Source organism: Colius striatus, chromosome 1 (assembly GCF_028858725.1).
Source record: "Colius striatus isolate bColStr4 chromosome 1, bColStr4.1.hap1, whole genome shotgun sequence".
Taxonomy (NCBI): Eukaryota; Metazoa; Chordata; class Aves; order Coliiformes; family Coliidae; genus Colius; species Colius striatus.
This window is the reverse complement of record NC_084759.1, coordinates 128,761,433-128,780,993: the sequence shown is the minus strand read 5'-3', so window position 1 is coordinate 128,780,993 and position 19,561 is coordinate 128,761,433. Positions and strand designations below refer to the sequence as shown.

The window sequence follows — 19,561 nt, the reverse complement described above, 5'->3', positions numbered from 1 at the left end:
CTTATCCTTTCAGACAGAAGATAAATGCTTCCATTGCATCCTTCCCATCAGTCAGTTGGGAGAGATGGCTTCCATCTGTGGTCTCTGCTAGAAATTTTTCAGAAGTGGCTCAGTGATGGCAGTAGTACTTGAGCAAGAGAGCAATTGAGGTCCTGTATATTAACTGAAGTCTCTCAGCCTCTCTGAGGACCAGTAAGCTGGTACTGATAAGGGTGCTGGAGTTCAGGAATCAATAGACAGCCAAAGTCACTGTCATTTGTCCAAAATTGGCTGTCTATCTTAAAAAACAGGGCTTAGGTTCAAGTTATTTTGTTGTGAGATGTTTGTATCTGAAATTGGCACAGTCTATGGATTTTACAGGAGAAAGTTGTTTGGTTTGTGATTTTGTTTTTATGATCTGTGTGTCTGAAATAAAATTACAGCAAAATCTTGTAGTGTAGCTGGGGGATTTCGATCTGTGACAGAGACTTATTCCATTCTTGTAAGCAGTCTTCAATTTTTTGAAGATACAGTGTTAGAAGCCATTGCTTATAAATTTTCATTGATTATTGACTTCCTCTTTTTCAGTCATTCTCTATGTAAGTATCATACATGATACTTAACAACTTCCTGATTATTTATAAACATATCTAAATGAGGATTCCATAAAAGAGGACCCAGAAAACTGTCATAGAATCACAGAATGGTAGGGGATGTTATTTAGCTGATACAGACTGGGTGGGTCGACTGTGAGATGAATAGGGAACTGGCTCACAGGTTGTTTGCAGAGGGTGGTGATCTGGGCTTCTTAAACTGGCAGCCTGTCATAAGTGGGATGCCCCAAGGATCAATACTGGTCCTATGCTGTTCCATATCTTTGTAAATGATGTGGGTGATGGGATTGAAAGCACCCTCACCAAGTGTACTGATGACAATAAACTGGATGGTGAGGTGGACATATCAGAAAGGAGAGCCATCTCCCAGAGAGACATGGACAGGCTAGAGGAGTGGGCTTACAGCAACTATGTGAAGTTTAACAGAGACAAGTGCAAGATCCTGCACATGGGATGATGTAACCCAAGAGCCCAGTACAGACTAGGATCTGTGTGGCTGAGGAGCAACCTTGCTGAAAGGGACCTGGGGGGTCCTGGTGAACAACAAGCTGAAGATGACTCCTGTATACTGCTGCAGCAACAAAGGCAGATCAGATCCTGGGTTGCATCAACGAGTCATTGCTAGCAGGTATAGAGAAGTGATTATCCAACTCTAATGACTGCTTGGCAGGCCATACCTAGAGTGCTGTGTCCAGCTCTGGTCACCACAGTACAAAAAAGATGCAAACAGACTAAAGAGGGCCCAAAGGAGGGCCATGAAGATGATCGAAGGATGGGAGAACCTGCCCTATAAGGAGCAACTGAAGGATTTAGGTCTTTTCTTCCTGGAGAAGGATTAGTGGAGGACCTTAATACAGTTTTCCAGTACTCAAAGGGCAGCTACAAGGAGGATGGAGGATCTCTTTTCATAAGGAGACACATGGAGAAGACAGGGACATCTGGTCCAAGTTGCGCTGGGGAAGCTTCCATCTCAATATAAGAAATAAATATTCTATAGTGAGTGCAGTCATTCACTGGAATAGCCTCCAGAAGGATGTGGTGGAGTCCACAGCACTGGAAGTTTTCAAGATGTGACTGTACAGGATGCAAGATAATCTTATCTAAGCTCCCTAGATAAGTGGCTGGTTGGACCAGGTGGTCCAACCTTCCACAAAAGATGGGACGAGATGGTCTTTCAACATCTTTCAGCCTGGGCTGGTCTGTGATTCTATGGTTTCAGATTGCAGAGGAAATTGCACTTGTGAGTTAAGATGAAGAGTAGCAGTTTGAACACTGACACTCTGCTTATGGCATTTGGGTTAATCAGGTTTGTCTGACAGTCTCTCAGATTTACGCTGGAAAGTCTGTTCTTTCCAGAGCCTGTGTGCTGTCGTCTTCTTCGGGAGTCACCAGTACTGAGGCTGGCTGGCACCTTGTAGAAATGGGCTCTACCTTCTATCTTAAGTATGGCCCAAGAGGGACAGGCAGCTTATATTATTAGCATCTCCTCAGTGCTGTGGGTATAAGCTAATGTACATTATATAAGCCCAGTCTCTACTGCCACTGGCCTTAGTCTGCTAGACCTGAGCAAACTACTAGACTGCATAGCTTTGCCAGAGTTCCAGCATGAGCTCTAACCATAGATGAACATTATCTTCACAAGCTGGATAATGATTGAGCTCTAGACTTGAACGAATCAAATGGTAAGTGTAAACTACTGTACATTCAAATCCCAGATTGTCAAAAAGATACATTCACTGCATTGTCTTAGTTGTCACAGATATTACTGGTATTCAAGAATGAACTGAATGCACGATGTCTAACAGCAGGAAGGACCCTTAGAATCTATCACTGTGCAATGCATCTGTGACTGTAGAATGGAAGTGATGGTTCAAAGTTGTTATTTTCTTGTTCTTGCTGATCATCAACAACAGAATCTTAAAATGTGACCACATTTTCAGCATTAATTCATTGATTTTGAGTAAGTGGTATTTTCCTGAGGCCAGAGGCTTGCATTCACAGACTCTTAAGGGTTGGAAGGGACCTCGAAGGATCTAGTCCAAGCCTGTGCCAGAGCAGGGCCACCTAGAGTAGGTCACATAGGAGCTCATTCAGGTGGATTTTGAATGTCCGCAGAGAAGGAGACTCCACAGTTCATCTGGACAGCCTGTTCCAGTGCTCCCTCACCCTCCCAGTGAAGAAATTCTTCCATGTGTTTCTTTGGAATCTCTTATGTTCCAGCTTATACCCATTGCCCCTTGTCTTATCATTGGACGTCACTGAGAACAACCTGGCTCCATCGTTCTGACACCCACCCTTTACATATTTGTAAACATTAATGAGGTCACCCCTCAGTCTCCTCCAAGCTAAAGAGCCCCAGCTCCCTCAGCCTTTCATCATGGCTCCACTCCCTTAACCATCTTTGTGGCCCTGTGCTGAACTCTCTTCAGCAGCTCCCTGTCCTCCTTGAACTGAGGCACCCAGAACTGGACACAATATTCCAGATGTGGTCTCACAAGGGCAGAGTAGTGGGGGAGGAGAACACCCCAGGATGCCATTGGCCTTCTTGGCAACGAGGGCACATTACTGGGCCATAGTCATCCTGCTGCCCACTAAGACCCCCAGGTCCATTACTCTCTAAGAGGGGAATGAACTCTCTAAGAATTCATTCCCCAGCCTGTACTGGTACATGGGGTTATTCTTTCCCATATGCAGGACTGTACACTTCCCTTGTTGAATTTCAAATATTCATTCACTATTGTTCTAGGATATGCAAAGCCCTTATCGTACAGGCAGGGTATATGGTATTTTTTTCTGAGGCCAAATAATTTTCGTACTTTGGGGGTTGTTTGGTTTGTTTTTTTTTTTTTTTTTCATGGAACTACTAGATCTTTCAGTAAAGGTAGTGTTTGTGGTTGCACCACATCTGTTTCCTGTTGTAGTCTATATTCTCACTGTGATTTGCAGTATTCAGAATAGCCTCAGAATGTGAAACCCACACCACATTGTGGTTAAATGCAGCATAAACTGCTGGAGACGCTGCCTTACAGCAGCAGAAGGTGGGTTTCTTATATAGGGGCTTCACTGAGACAAACCGATCCATCTGGGGCTTGAGAAGGAGAATGAATGCATAAAGCAGTATTGGCTGGGACTCAGTTCTCACCTGAATTTCAGTGTATGAAAAGATGCTTCTGAAATCCTTCAGAACTGGTTGATTAGTGATTGTGTCTTTTTCCTTGTGCTTATTAGATGTATCATCATTATATTAATCCCTTGTCACCTTCCTTCTGTCATACACCAAAGTGTTTGGTTCTGAAGCCTATTGGTTAAATTCTATTCAAATATCCTTAAAATGCAGCCAAAGTGAGTGCAGACAATGTAGTACCATAGTACTACCCGTATGGTGGTGCTTAGCTGCTAGAGGGCAGATGGTCATATTAACTAATGTACAGGTGTGCTCAGGTGAGATTGCAGTGGGAGCATGGTGGCAGGTATGTGTAAGTACTTTGAGATAGGTGTCCGTTTAGGTGACATAAAGCCGTCTTTCAAAATAATTTGCATGTGTCAAACCAAAAATTAATTAAAAGGAGATACTTAATCCTTAAGTTCTACCTTGTCTTTTCTTGGCATTCTTTCAGTGTAAGAGGAAGTGTATTTGAGCAGCACACATTTTAAAGTTTGCCAAAGAAAGTTCCTCTCACACCATATGCTTTCCAACTAATGCTCTTTGCCAGTAGTTAAGCAACCCCTTAAATAAAGAAGTTTCTTCCTTTTAGAAGGACAAGACAAAAAGTGTAGGATCTAAAGATACTACCTGCAATAGTGATGTTTTGGTGGTTGTTACTGTGTTGTTTTAGTTGATTCACTTTGTGACATCCATGCATTCTGTGTATCTTTTTGGTCTGTTTAGCAAGCACTAATTGCCATATACTAATTAGGTGCAAGCAAATGACTTATCTCAGTAGTTTAAGCAGGGGAGAGAAACAAGTCATCACAGAAATGTAAGATGGCTGTGTTAGGGTTAGAAAAATGGGTTATAGACAAAAGATAACGACCAGTTTTGCTTGGGGGATAGTGGTGGTGGTTTCTTTCAGAGATAGTGGGCTTAAGGACTATAACTCACAGTTTATTTTGCAGATGTTAAATCTATGTCCCTGGTTCTAAAGTTAGCCGTTAATCTGTTGTTTAGCAACCTCGTTTATCAAAACAGAGTGTAGGAGGCATGCTGCTAGGAATTGAGAGAGCCAGCAGATGCTGAAATTTTCTGAAGTAGAATAAACGGAATAGCAGGGCTTGTTTTCAAAAGGAAGTCCAGAAATTAGGCAATTATGCTGGGCTCTGAGCCCAGCCAAACAATTTGTGATAGGAAAAGCTGTGTTTGGATTTGGTTCTCAGTGTAAAGGACGTAAGTTACAGCTTCAGGATGGTAAATGCACCATAATGCAAAGTGAAGCTGCAAGTACTGCACTTGACTTCCTAAAGGACCTTAGTGATAATGCAAGGGAGGGAAGAAAAACCCAAACTAAACAAAACAACAAAAACATTTTGCTAAGTAGCGTTTGACTTATTTTTGTGATGTGTGGCCATCAGTGCATTTGTAGAAGCATATGTTATACGCTACTAGACAGATTATTTTTTGGTAAGGCAATTCCAAAGAGTAACTATGAGCATGTTTTGTTTTTTAAAAAAAAAAAAAAAATTAAGTATGGAGTTTGTTCCTACGAACTAACAAATATAAAGAGCACCTTTTGTTTTTCTGTAGGAAAGTACACTTAAAGATTTGTTTCCCATTCTAACATACTGAGAGTAAGTGCAATAATGTCGTGAAGTTTATGACAGGAAATAGATTTAAGGAGAAACTGAATTATTGTGAAGATAATAGCATTGTCTTCCACTTTTTCAGTGGACTTAAACATATTTTATTTCTGTGCACATTATCCTGAATGCTGACAAAAGTATGGGTTTCTGTTCTGTTTCTCTATTCTTTTCTTCCTTCTACATCTGTGCCCGGATAGGCAAAAGGAGTTGCTCCAATCTAGCCTTTTCATTTTTTGTGAGCTAGAAAATGCTTCTGAACATATCAAGCCAGAGTTACTAAATCAATTGATCCTGAAGGTTTTCGTTGCACAAGTCTGTGGATTTGAGCTATGGGAAAAATAGGAAATCACAGAGTTATCTATGGCTATCTTAATTTTACAAGGCAAGTGAGAAAGATTTGAAAACAAATGAGACAGAGGTCTCTCATTTTCCAGTCCTTAACTTGGAACATCCTTGAGAATGGTATTTTAATGTTTCAGGGTTTAGTATGGTACCTTGGATTTTGAGAGTTACATTGTTTTGTGATGTTTTTATGTAAAAATTGGAGGTTCTTACCTTTTTTTGGAAGGGTGGTATACATACTGTAAACAGAAACTCTAAACTTAAAGCTAGGAGAAATATTTCAGAAGAAAGTTTTCTATAAAATTGCAGTGCTAAGTTGTTTTTATGGTTCTCTTAAAACATGGGACTCTTCACTCCTGTCAGTATGGTTCTTTTTGTAATAATACTTGGCATTCATAAGGTACTTGATCACTTGAACATGCATACATATGTCTAATTAATCCTTTCAGTGCCTCTTTGAGCAAGTTAGGTATTACTTCTTTTTAGCAGCAGAGAAAAATGACACAGTAAATTCAAGTGACTTGATCAAAGGCCTGCAATTATTTACAGACTATTACCATTCCTTCTGGTAAAAAAATTACTGAACTTAATTTTGAAGAATATAAACCTGGTTCTTTAGTCAGACTTGGGAACATAAACATTTTCTGTAGATCTTCTTGACTGTTTGCCTCACAGAATTTATGTGGAGCCCCCTTTTACTACTATCTGTAACCTGGACAAAGCTCACTTGGGAGGGACTGTGGACTACAAGATGGTGAGCCGGGGCTTCTTGACACTGTAAGCTTGTCTTGATTCATGTGAAACATGGTGTCTCCCATTTAAAGTTAAAAACAAGAAGTGTAAGGCAGAAACCAGAGAAGCAGGCAACATCTAACATGCACACATAATATTAGTTCCTAAAGCAAACATAAGGAATGTTATGTCATACACTAACATAATTCACATTAGACTAATCTCATAAGCAGATCATTAGATGTAAGGGATCCTCCATACCTTTTAGAATAAGTACCTGTTCAAATAGTCCCTTTGTTTATTAGACTGTTGTGTAACGTTACTAGTATTTTAAGGGCTGGGAGATTGTTCTTTGATTTGAAGTCTATGTGTGGAGCAGCTAGTTAATTAATCCCTGGTAAATACTGACAGAATTGTTCTTTGTATATTTGTGTATATACGTAGGTCATGAACGCTGATGGAACTGGCAGAAGAGTTCTGGTGGAGGACAAGCTGCCTCACATCTTTGGATTCACATTGCTGGGAGACTATGTGTATTGGACAGACTGGCAGAGGCGCAGTATTGAACGCGTTCATAAGCGCACAGCAGAGAGAGAGATCATCATAGATCAACTGCCTGATCTAATGGGCTTGAAAGCTACAAATGTCCACCAGATAATTGGTGAGTGAAACTGCTCATCAGGCAAGTAAAATGAAATAGAAAATTTATACCAGGTCAGTTTGGGGTTTTTTTTTTAGAAATGAGCAAAATCCAGTTCTATTGCATGATAACTGCAGGCTGCAGTTTGGTGGAATGGGGTAGGTCTTTTGTGATGTGCTTCAGTTTTTTAACTTGGAAGAATATCAGGCTGAAAAACAACCAGCCCCCCCACAAAATGGGTCACATTTTACTGCTTAGAGATTTGGAGAAGCTCACAAGTCTGAACAAACCTGGATCCATTAAGAGGAGAAGGATCATGGAAAATGAGAATTTCTCTTTGTAACAGCCAGCTATTGTATTAGCCCAACTGTTTACGAAGCTGCAGATGTAGCAATTTTTCATTTTGCACTCTGAACATGTGCTCCTGGTATGTGAAAGCTAAGAATGAGCCAGTTTTAGATTGTTCAGTGCTTTTCACATTACTACTGCAAAACCCTCCTTAAAAATAACTAGAAGTACTTTCTGCCCTGTGGTGTAAAAAAGAAAGATCTAGCTCTACATTTGCTATTGTTGTCTGTCCAAACACTGGTAGCAGTATAACTGTATCATCATGGAACTCATCACACTCACTGAATATCCTGCTGTGTGGATAGGACTTATAGCTGTTTGCTACCATGTCTAGATTGTACCCTAGGAAGTTAGTCAAATGTAGTTGAGTTGTACCTTTGCTTTACTGCTATCACATTAACAGGATGCCCTGAGGTGCATGATCTTAAATACAGCCCTCCTTCCAACTGTTTGGCTAATTGACTTCGGTAATGCTGGGCCTCTCTTGGTAGGTAGATTTCCAACATATGCCAGGTATACAAGTTAGTATTGCAAAGAGCTGCTTTATTAGCATCTTGGAAAGGAGAGACTGTTAAATGGATGTGAAAATGGATCTGCATATTTTTCATCCCTAGGAACACAGTTGAGGCTTGTAACTGGACCAGCGTATTGTAAAAGGCAGCAGAACATACGCTTGCTTACTTTTAGGTACTTACCGTTCAGTGTGTGTGCTACGAATTGGGAACATGAGTAGCTGTTGGAGTCCAGCTCCCTTTCCCTAGTGCTGGGTTTGTTTCATGTGGTCTGGAAAACAAGTACTGGCTTTCCAGCTAGGCAGAGTAACATCCATCTAAAGAGTTACAGGAAAGGAATGAAAATTAATTCCTCTAGGGAATAAAAGATGATAAACCGTAGATATTTCTTAAAAGGCTCACAGTGTCATTGATGCGTGTGAGGACTGGCTTCATCTTCCAGCCGAAGTCAGTTTGCAGTCATCGCTTTTGCTTTTTTGTTGCATGCTTAGGTACAAACCCTTGTGCAGAGGATAACGGCGGCTGCAGCCATCTTTGTCTGTACCGACCACAAGGCCTTCGCTGCGCTTGCCCCATAGGCCTGGAGCTCATCAATGATATGAAGACCTGCATCGTCCCAGAAGCCTTCCTGCTGTTTTCTCGGAGAGCAGATATCAGACGAATCTCTTTAGAAACAAACAACAACAATGTTGCTATCCCACTCACTGGAGTCAAGGAAGCTTCTGCTCTGGATTTTGATGTGACGGACAATCGGATTTACTGGACTGACATTTCACTGAAGGTACAGTTTTATTTTATATTGGCTGTTAAGTTATTACAAGGTTCTTGTGACACATAAGAATGGACTGACAAATGCAATTTACAATATTTGAGAGATGTGTGAAAGGGCTGCTTCTAGAAAGAGCATACATTTTTATTACACTTGCAGCATTTTCTCCTGTGGGTCATTTGCATTGAGTTTGTGTGACAAAATGTTGGGAGCAGGAGGGCTACAGGCGGTTGGCTTCTGTGAGAACCTGCCAGAATCTTCCCCTATGTCTGATAAAGCCAATGCCAGCTGACTCCAAGATGGACCCACTGCTAGCCAAGGCTGAGCCTATCAGCAACTGTGGTAGTACCTCTGGGAGAATGTAGTTAAAAAGGGGAAGAAGTTGCCACATGACAAAAACTGCAGAAGAGAGAGAAAAGTGAGAATGAGAAACAGCCCTGCAGACACCAAGGTCGGTGCAGAAGAGAGAAAAGTGAGAATGAGAAACAGCCCTGCAGACACCAAGGTCGGTGCAGAAGGAGGACAGGAGATGCTGCAGGCACTGGAACAGAGGTTCCAGCTCATGGTGCAGCCCATGGTGAGGCCCTGCATCTGCAGCCATGGAGGACCCCACGCCAGAGCAGGTGGATTCCTGAAGGAGGCTGTGACCCTGTAGGGAGCTCACAGTGCAGCAGCTCCTGGCAGGACCAGGAGAAAGGAGCCCATGCTGGAGCCAGTTTGATGTAAGGACTTGTGACCCCATGGGGGACTCATGCTGCAGTGGTCTGTTCATGAAGAACTGCAGCCCGTGGGAAGGTTTCATGTTAGAGAAGTTTATGAGGGACTGTCTGCCATGGGATGGACCCCATTCTTAAGCAGGGAAAGAGTGTGAGGAGACCTTCCCCTGAGGAGGAAGGAGTGATAGAGACAACATATAAGGAATTGACTGCAGACCCCCTCCTCTGCTACCACTACCACTGTGGGGAAGAGGTAGAGAAACTCAGGAGTAAAGTTAAGCCTAGGAAGAAGGGAGGAGTAGAGGGAAGGTTTTATTTCTCATTATCTTACTCTGATTTGATTGGTAATAAATTAAACAACTTTCCTAAAGTTGAATGTTTTGCCCATGATGGTAACTGCTGAGTGATCTTTCCCTGTCCTTATCTCAACCCATGACCTTTTCATTATATTTTTCTCTCTCCCTTGTCCAGCTGAGGAGGGGAGTGATAGAGCAGCTTTGGTGGGCACCTGGCATCCAGCCAGGGTCAACCCAACACATCATTTAAATCTAATATAAATGTTTTCACAAAAAAGTGTAAGTTCGCAAAAATTAAGAGTTTTGGCAGAAACTTCAGAAGAACGTCATATGCCAGGAGGCTTTGGGGATCACAGATGTTTTGTTAGATATATTTATTTGAGGAAAGCCTTGTCTTGGGTCAGGAAGTGAAAATGGGTCTTACCTATTCATTAACTTATATAACTACTGCATGTGAGACGTGAATCACATGCTTTGTAAAACAGGTCTAGTGTCTAGACTGACAAATCAAAAAAGGTTGAGGGTAGGTGTTTAAATGTGGTGGTTAATGAAGTGATGGAAAACTGTGTATTAAATCTATGTATTGTTTGTCTGTTACCAGTGAGTCTAGTTATTCCCTTGTTTTTCATGGGTTGAACATGTATTCAGAATTGTGAGCATCAAAAATTAGGATGTAATTAAAGAAAGTCTTCTGCAATTGGTTTCAGACCTGTGCCAACAATAACTCATGGACTTTTGCATCTGATGAGTCATAAAAGTTAATTGCACAGAGTCTAAGTGAGCTTGAGAGAGGTGACTCAGCTGAACTCTTTAGGTCTGGAATTCATTTGAACTGTGTTTTGAAATAAAAGTAAAGCAACAATCTGATCAGTTTTTTTAGGGTGATACAAATGGAGACTGAGATACAAACTTCCCTTCTGTGTACCATCACAAACCAGCGTAATTAGCAGGTAGCATCCAAACTGGGAAGTAAATAAAAAAAATCAATCATTGTGTTAACTTCTGATGGGTTCCGAGTGTGAGGAATGTGTGCAGAGGGGGATAGAACAAAGGAACAAAGAAAGGAAGCCTGTGTTTGACAAAACAAACTTTTTACCATCTTAACTTTATTCCTTTATCATGTGGCTTGTAAGTGGTTATAGTAAATCAGGGAGTGCCTAAACTCTCCTATATTGCTAAAATATAATTCCAGCTGTATCTACTAGCACAAGCTCATCCATGATGGCAACAGTTAAAAGAAGTCTTTTGAATACAAACCAAAAGGAAATTCTGCTTAGTGAAATTAAGTTAAACCATCAATTCTAAAGCACTTGCACTGCTGAGCTAATCCATCGTTAGGTTGTTTTCGCGTGTTCGCTGTTCTGTCCTGAACTTTTTCATTAGATTCCTTTAAATAGTGTTCTGTGCTGTAACATCAATGCTTTTGCATAGTCCTTGGAGAGCCAAAATATTTCCCCCTCGAAGTTGGCACTGAGTTATTAAGGTCATTTCGGCATGTAGACCACTTAATTGAACCAGACTAGTTATCCCATTTATTTCCCCAGTGAAATGCTATTGTAATTGACACAGAATACATTCGCAGGGTACAGTAAATCATTACTTCTGAATAGCAGCATTGTTTGCCTTGCAAATAAGTAGCATATTGTAAGATCCTCTTTCCTATGAGATGCCTAAAATCTGAAAGTGTTTAAAATCCAACAAAGAAAACAACCAGCTTAATGACAGACTGGTCAAATTTCTAATTTGCCTGTGTATCTTTGTATCCCTGCAGACCATCAGCAGAGCGTTTATGAATGGCAGCGCACTGGAACACGTCGTGGAGTTTGGCTTGGATTATCCAGAAGGCATGGCTGTAGATTGGCTGGGGAAGAACTTGTACTGGGCTGATACCGGAACAAATCGTATAGAAGTGTCAAAACTGGATGGACAACATCGTCAAGTGCTGGTGTGGAAAGATCTCGACAGTCCCCGGGCATTGGCATTGGACCCTGCTGAAGGGTAACTTGCTGATTTAATTTTATGTCTGTGAACGGTGAAAAACAACATTGTAATGCGTCCTCTAGGGCATGTTAGTTAGGCACTGCATGTAAATCTTGAGAGAACTGAGCTGGGGAATACAACCTGGTAATTTTGAGTATGAGAGCTGGAAGAATACGCTCTTAATGTCCTGAATAATCATGGAGAACACTAAAAAAAAAAATCAGAGCAGCTCATTAAAAAGGGATTTATATTTAGTCTTTTTAATTAACCACAGAATCAAAGTAGTGTTAGGTTTATGGAATTCATGAAATTAAAAAGGACTATAGCAGTGAAAAGAAAACATTTGTCCTTTTAAAAGTCAGGATCCTTTTTATCACAAGTTAGGGTCCAATAAAGATATTAAATGATTTAACTTGAGATTGGGGGTGTGAAGTTTATTGTCTGCGAATAAGGATGATGTTTTATTTCTTCAGATAAGGGACCCTTTTTAGTCGGTATGGACAAGGAAAGCAACATTTTCTGAGAAGAAATTTCTCAGCTGGATTCAAATATGATGGCAAAAGTAGGGCATAAGCAGGAGGAGGGAGGAAAAGTCAGGGCAAGGCAAGGCAAAATTATTTTAACTTCTGAAGTAGCTTTTCTACCATGAAATGTTCTTTTAACATTAACTAATTACTGCAAAACCTTCTGACGTTATTCCAGCATTGTATTATTTTTATTGTACAAATGAGGGAACTTTGTTTTCAAGCTTTGTGAAATTTAGCACAATTTCCAGTGACACTGCAAGAGTAAGAACAATGCAGAGAACTCAGCAGCACTCAAACAGATTCCTCCAGCGTCATTTCAGCAAGGTGGTGGCAACTGTCGCAGTGTTTAGTCAAACGGAGTTCTGCACTGCCCCCAACGGGACACACAGATGGGATTCAGCCCAGACGTGCCAGGAGTTACCTGGACAAGTACATCAGAGGGCATCCAGGACAAGATTGTTAGATCCAGTTATTCGGTTGTAACAAAAGGTTGCTACAAATGATTCTATTTTTATGCTGGGAATAGTTTGCTCCAAGGATTAACATAATTCAGTACTTTGTCTCTTCACCACAGACCAGATGAAAAATTGCTTTAGTTTTGAGCCTGAATGCCTGGTTTTCCTTTTGTCTTATAGCTGAGCTATATCATTGTACTTTACATGGAAGTTTCCATGACACTGCTGCTATGGAGGCATTTCTAACACTTAAGTCAATGCTGTGCACAACTTGCAAAATTTATGCACAGATAGTCGCAAAACTTCTAAGGAGAATTTGCAGGTATTCCTGGTGTCTAAAGAGTAGCTCCCCCTTGATCATCAGTTCCTCAAGCAACCTTTCCACTGTGTCATGGTTTAAAAGCATTAAAAGCATTTCACAGATGTTTCTAACTAGAGGTGTTAAAGCAGAAAGGTGTAAACATTGGCTAGCTATGTCTCACTTGATTTTAAAATGGTATTAGCTTTACAGTTTGGAAGAAGTGGCCAGCTAGACACCAAATGTCAAATATACAGCCCTCTCTACTGTAAAGTGCTTAAAGAAAACGTAAATGTGTACGAGTCTCTGCTTTTGCCAAATGAGGCATAAACTGCTACATGAACATGTAATAGTTTGTACTTTTGCTCCAGTGGAAATGCCAGACAGTTTTGTGTTATTCAGCCCTTGTCTGAAATGTAACAGTCTTACATGGCTGACTGACGTAGTTGTGTGGAGATGAGCAGTGACATCTATTAAGAAAAGTACCCTGCATACCTACCTTTTTGTATTCCTTCATTTGATGGACAACTGAACAGAAATAGAAGCTAAGTGCCGTGGAAAATATCCTGCTAAATAACTAGATATAAATGAAGGTGCCCAACTGCCAACCTTTTGCCTCTTAGCTGATGTGCATGGATTAGTTAAGGTTGAAGTGCTTTCATATGGAATTTGCTGGTGAAAATCCGCCTCCAAGTGGAAAAAATACTGTTGGAAGCATTTTGAGGAAACTTGACTCACTTCTTGCTTGTCTTTTGAAAATACATTTAGTGTAATGGAGCTTAATAAATGCTCAGATTTACAGCTCTGTTTTTTCTCTTAGAATGAATAAGGATTTTTTGTTCATTTTGTTTCTTGCTTTGAATTCTCCTTTTGATTAAATGTCGGGGGGGGGCTTCTCTCTCTTCTTTTGTCCTTTTAATCAGGTTTATGTACTGGACTGAATGGGGTGGTAAGCCAAAGATTGATAGAGCTGCTATGGATGGCAGTGAGCGGATGACATTGGTACCAAATGTGGGACGTGCTAATGGCCTGACCATTGATTACGCTAAAAGGCGACTGTACTGGACTGACCTCGATACCAACCTGATAGAATCCTCCAACATGCTAGGTGAGCCCTAGAACCTTGGACAGTGTTGTGGGCACTCTGCTGCTTTTTTTTCACACAGTTCCCTGTGGCAAATTATTGCTTAAATAATGCAAAGACAGACATCTTAAGACCAAAATAGATTTTTCCAAACTCACATGCTAACATTTGCTTCTGTAGTTGATGTTTATGCAACACAGCATTTAGCGAGGCCTCAATTTTCTTGTAGGTGATATAGTTCCTCACAAAGTTAAAATTATACAAGCTGTACATGTTTTCAGTTATATGTAGGACAAAGCTGTCAACTTTGAGTGTTTTGGAGAGCCTTGTTTTGCTGCTCTGAAGAACACTGGCAAATACATACAAACACTTCATTATCTGTAGAAAGGCAGGGAGAAAGCCAAGTTAATAACAGAGCATTGGATGTTTTTCACAATGTAAATTAATACAGTTGTTTTTTTAATCTTTGTTGATATCCTTAGGATTCAGGCTTTTTCTTTTTTTTCCCCAGTATCCTGCACACTAAGGAGCTTTTCCTGGCTAGTACTGGTCGCCAGGGGGACTCATGCAGGGGTCTGTGTGATTGTTTTATAAACTGGTCATTACAGCTAAATGGAGATGGAGTATTTTATTCTTTCACTGCCTCAGGGTAGTGTACTGGGGCCCCAAGCGCTCTCAGATGTGCACAGTGCTCTTTTTAAACTTTGTGGTGCTCACAAGAGGGAACTGCCTTGTTGTGTGCCTCAATTTTATTGAGATTAGCCAATATTTAAGGCTAAAGGAGTTAGTCTACATACAAAACGGTATGTTTGCAATGGTGTAACAAAGCAAGAAAAAATGGGAAAATGCATGATAGGGCTTTTATGTAATATAAAAGCTTTTCTTCAGGTTGCCATATGTTTTTGTATGCTGTTGAGTAGGGCTCAGTGTTCCCCTCTGCACTGTGGAACTGGACACAACAGTAGAATTTCATGAATTTCACTGTGCCTTTGGCTAGTGATGGCAGTGTGCAGGGCTCTGCATCCTCATCTTCTCTATGCAAAGAGGGAATTACTTCTTGCTTTGTAATTTCCTATTCATTTTCTGTGACTAGACAGCAGTACATCCTGTCAAAATGAACTGGTTGAAATAATTCCCCCCTCCCCACAAACCCTACTCCTTAAGGTCTCTTAATGTTTCTACAGTATACACAACTGACTGTTTCCTACATTGAGTTTCTGATTGCTTATTTCCGTTATGACGTTCCCAAGACAGTTTAGTTTAACCTTAGTTTAACCTTGTGCGCTTATTGTTTTCTCACAGTACAATGTGCAATTTTATTAAGCTTATAACAAGTCTCTCTCTATAAGCAGCGAGTGGAGACCCCAATGTGATGTCAGTCAGCCTCACCTTCATCCCTGGAAAGGCGATGGAATGGCTTATTCTGGGTGCTGTCTCTAGGCATTTAAAGGGCAAGAGGGTCATTAGGAGCAGTCAACATGGTTTTACCAAAAGGGAAGTAATGTTTGACCAACCTGATAGCCTTTTATGAAGATATAACCGGGTAGATAGATGGTGGTAGTGCAGTGGATGCGGTTTATCTTGATTTCAGTAAAGCATTTGACACCATCTCCCACAGCATCCTCACAGCAAAACTGAGAAGGTGTGGGCTGGATGATCAGGTAGTGAGGTGGATTGTTAACTGGATGAAGGGAGGAAGGCAGAGATCTGTGATCAATGGGCAGGGTCTAGCTAGAGGCCTGTATCTAGTGGAGTCCCTCAGGGGTCAGTGCTGAGACTGGTACTGTTCAATCTATTCATTAATGATCTTGATGAGGAAACAGAGGGCACTGCCAGCAAGTCTGCTGATGATAAACTGAGGGGAGTGGCTGACACAGCAGAAGGCTGTGCTGCCATTCAACAAGACCTGGACAGGCTGGAGGGTTGGGCAAAGAGAAATCTAATGAGATTCAAGAAGGGCAAGTGTACCAGTACAAGTTTGGAGAATGAGCTATTAGAGAGTAGTGTAGGGGAAAGGGACCTGGAGGTGCTGGTGAACAGCAGGATGAGCATGAGCCAGCAATGTGCCCTCGTGGCCAAGAAGGCCAATGGCATCCTGGGGTGTATTAGAAGGGCTGTGGGCAGTAGGTCAAAAGAGGTTCTCCTCCCCCACTACTCTGCCCTTGTGAGACCACATCTGGAATAGTGTCCAGTTCTGGGTTCCTCCGTTCAAGGAAGACAGGGAGCTGCTGTAGAGAGTTCAGCACAGGGCCACAAAGATGGTTAAGGGAGTGGAGCCACAATGAAAGGCTGAGGGAGCTGGGGCTCTTTAGCTTGGAGAAGAGGAGACTGAGGGATGACCTCATTAATGTAAAGGGTAGGTGTCAGGAGGACAGAACCAGGCTCTTCTCAGTGATGTCCAGTGATAGATAAAGGGGCAATGGGTACAAGCTGGAACTTAAGAGGTTCCAAAGAAACACAAGGAAGAGTTCTTCACTGTGAGGGTGGCAAAGCACTGGAACAGGCTGTCCAGATGGGTTGTTGAGTCTCCTCTGTGGACATTCAAAACTCACCTGAACGAGTTCCCATGTGATCTACTCTAGGTGGCCCTGCTCTGGCAGGGGAGTTGGACTAGATGATCCTTCGAAGTCCCTTCCAACTCCTAAGATTCTGTGATTCTGTGAGAGATACTGATCTGGGAACACAGTGTCAGGAACCTGCATCTCCCTCAGAGGGAACCTGTTTGTTTTGGGAAGGAGGGAAAGGACAGAATCTTTCTGAAGAACATTAATTGTTTTAAAAACTGAGACTTTTTTTCTCAAGTAAAATACATTCTCTTCTGTGAATTGCAAGCAAGATGAGCACATTTTTAAAGTAATTGTATGTTATCCATTCTGTGCAGGGGACATGCTCAACAGCATTAAGCAGCGTGGTGTTTGTCCCCATATAATTCTTTTCTTTCCCTTCCTTTTTGGGAACAGGCCTTGACCGTGAGATTATAGCTGATGACTTGCCTCATCCATTCGGCTTGACTCAGTATCAGGATTACATTTACTGGACAGACTGGAGTCGGCGTAGCATTGAACGAGCCAACAAGACCAGTGGCCAGAACCGAACTATCATCCAAGGACATCTGGATTATGTTATGGACATCCTGGTCTTCCATTCCTCCAGACAGGCAGGCTGGAATGAGTGCGCCTCTAGCAATGGTCACTGCTCTCACCTGTGCTTAGCAGTCCCTGTTGGTGGTTTTGTCTGCGGCTGCCCAGCTCACTATTCCTTGAATTCTGACAACAGGACTTGTAGTGGTAAGCCATAATGAATGAAAATAAAACAGAGAAGCAGACTTATTGAGTAACAGATGCGAGCATTGTAGTTGAAGGAAAGAAGAGTTTTATTTTCACGCACAACAGTGAAGCTCGTTTGTTGACAGGCCAAAGTAAAGCTAGTTTCCGTTTTCAATACTGCACGTGTACTTGAAAAGGTTTTGGTGCTTTAGCCTCCCTTTCTCCACAGGGAATAGGATATATGACTGCACAGATATAACAAAAATATATTTTAAAACATCATTTCTAATAAAAAATCCCATTGACTTTTAAGATAAGATAGAATATTGAAAGCCAAAAGAAAAAAGTGTTAGACCAATATTCCCATGAAATGAGTGACTGGTAGTGAACTTTTTCAGTGACTCAGCTAAATCTGTGTAAGCAGGAAAGCTCAGAATGCTTTTCATTTTTTATCTGTCCATCAGACCCTCCTGAAGTGCTTACTTTCTCGTTTATTTACCTGCTTATTTGTTTCTAATCTTGCCTGACCTCAAGGATATGTGATAGTTTGGACTATGTTCTGGACTTTTGGCCACCAAAAGGCTAAACAGACTTAATTCAATAGTGGCTGTTTGCTGACTGTGGAGATGCTGAGGTGGGCCACTGTCATACCTCTGTAAGTGTTTCTTCCTTAGTGAGGAGAGGCTTGGCTCCACAGCCTCCTCAGCACTTCTGATTTCTGATCTCAGAGCAGCTAAGCCCCATTTTTCTTTATTGTGCAGAATGTGAACCACAAGGCCCCTCAGCCTGTGTGTAATTACTTTCTAACCAAATAACTAATCCATCTCTCAATAACTGGCTGCCAGTGAGGCGCTCATAATCCTGGCAGCCACACTGGATGGCTGATTTCCACTGGTATCATTCAGATTACTCAGTGGGTGAAGACAGTCATGGTACAGAGAGACAGATCGTATCTTGTCCACATTATGTGCAACTGGAGAGATCCAGTTGTTGTTTTAAAGCCACAAGCAGGGCAGGTTGTTTCCCAAATGCCACCTCATGGCATTTTTTGAAAACCACGTTCTTTGGAAAACTGCTTTTCTACCCTGCCATCTGTCCTGGTCTACTCCTTCAGTTTTCTATTGCAAGGGGTACTTGCATGGCAACTGTATTCTTGAACTGTTAACGCTCTCACAGGTTCCTGCAGGTTAGAGTCATGGCTGGCACCTTTCTGGTCATGAATGTGATTTTTTTTTTTTTTAGGTCAGAATTTTATTTCCAGTAGAGAATATATGACAGAATGCTCAAAGGTCATGTTTTCCTCTTAAAAATGCTCTTGGAAACAAAGGAAAGAGAAAATTCAGGAAATATATTGTGAGCAACTAGAACCATTTCCCCATGGTACAATTCTGGGCTGTTCATGAGGTATTAGGAGTTTTCCTTCTGTCATGTTCAAACCCGGGAACTTTCCAACTTCTCATTTGTAGGTAATTGGAGGTTTAGTCTTCTCTGTGTATAATTTAATTTTTTTCTTGGCCACTAAAATTGGAGCATGAATTGTTTCAACTTTCTCCTGCCTGTTTTACTTATGTGCTTCTGAACATTGTTAATAGCCCAGGCCCTGTCTAGAGGCCAGTTCCTCCCTTTTGGATTACCCTGCTCATGCATGCATAGATTCTTTTAATTATGGGAAGGATACACTGCTCTGAGATCTGGTATCTCACCAGACCTACCACGTGTTGTGAAGTTTGAAAGCAGTGTTACACAGAGGATGTGCTTGTTGCACTCCATTTGCTTGCCAAAAATACAGTTAAAATATATGATTATTGGGAAGGAGAATGATGAAAACTGAGAAGGGATTTCTTAAATTAGTACTGTTTCAGAGATGTGGGAGCTCAAGGGGGGAAATTCTGCCGTTGCTTCTTATAATGAGTCATCAATTCAGAGTTGGAAGCCAGGCAATCTTAGACAGTGAGATGATGACTTTGGGGAAAAGTGGAAAAGATTTTAAGTGCTTATGATGGTAAGTTTATCTGTGCTATTTTACTTTAAGCTTTTTTTTCTCCTTCCATTACTCTCTTAAATGCTTGGTAAGAACACTGATGTTTTCTGAATCTATTATTTTGCTGTACACATTCATATTTGCTTTATGAGTTTTTTTGTGCTTTCTTCTACAGTTTAGAGCTAAGTAGAAGGCAGCTTAAATTATTGGAGAAATACAGGTTTC

The 19,561-nt window shown here is 41.3% G+C and overlaps 1 protein-coding gene across 1 annotated transcript in view; it reads left to right on the top strand.

The window, feature by feature from the left end:
• Nucleotides 1-19,561, top strand: part of LRP6 (LDL receptor related protein 6) — a 138,262-nt gene that overhangs the window by 92,399 nt on the left and 26,302 nt on the right. The window contains exons 8-12 of the mRNA XM_062007167.1: nucleotides 6,909-7,125; nucleotides 8,456-8,745; nucleotides 11,517-11,743; nucleotides 13,929-14,113; nucleotides 17,050-17,376. Of these exons, the coding sequence (XP_061863151.1) occupies nucleotides 6,909-7,125; nucleotides 8,456-8,745; nucleotides 11,517-11,743; nucleotides 13,929-14,113; nucleotides 17,050-17,376 (1,246 nt within the window). The remainder of the gene's footprint in view (nucleotides 1-6,908; nucleotides 7,126-8,455; nucleotides 8,746-11,516; nucleotides 11,744-13,928; nucleotides 14,114-17,049; nucleotides 17,377-19,561) is intronic.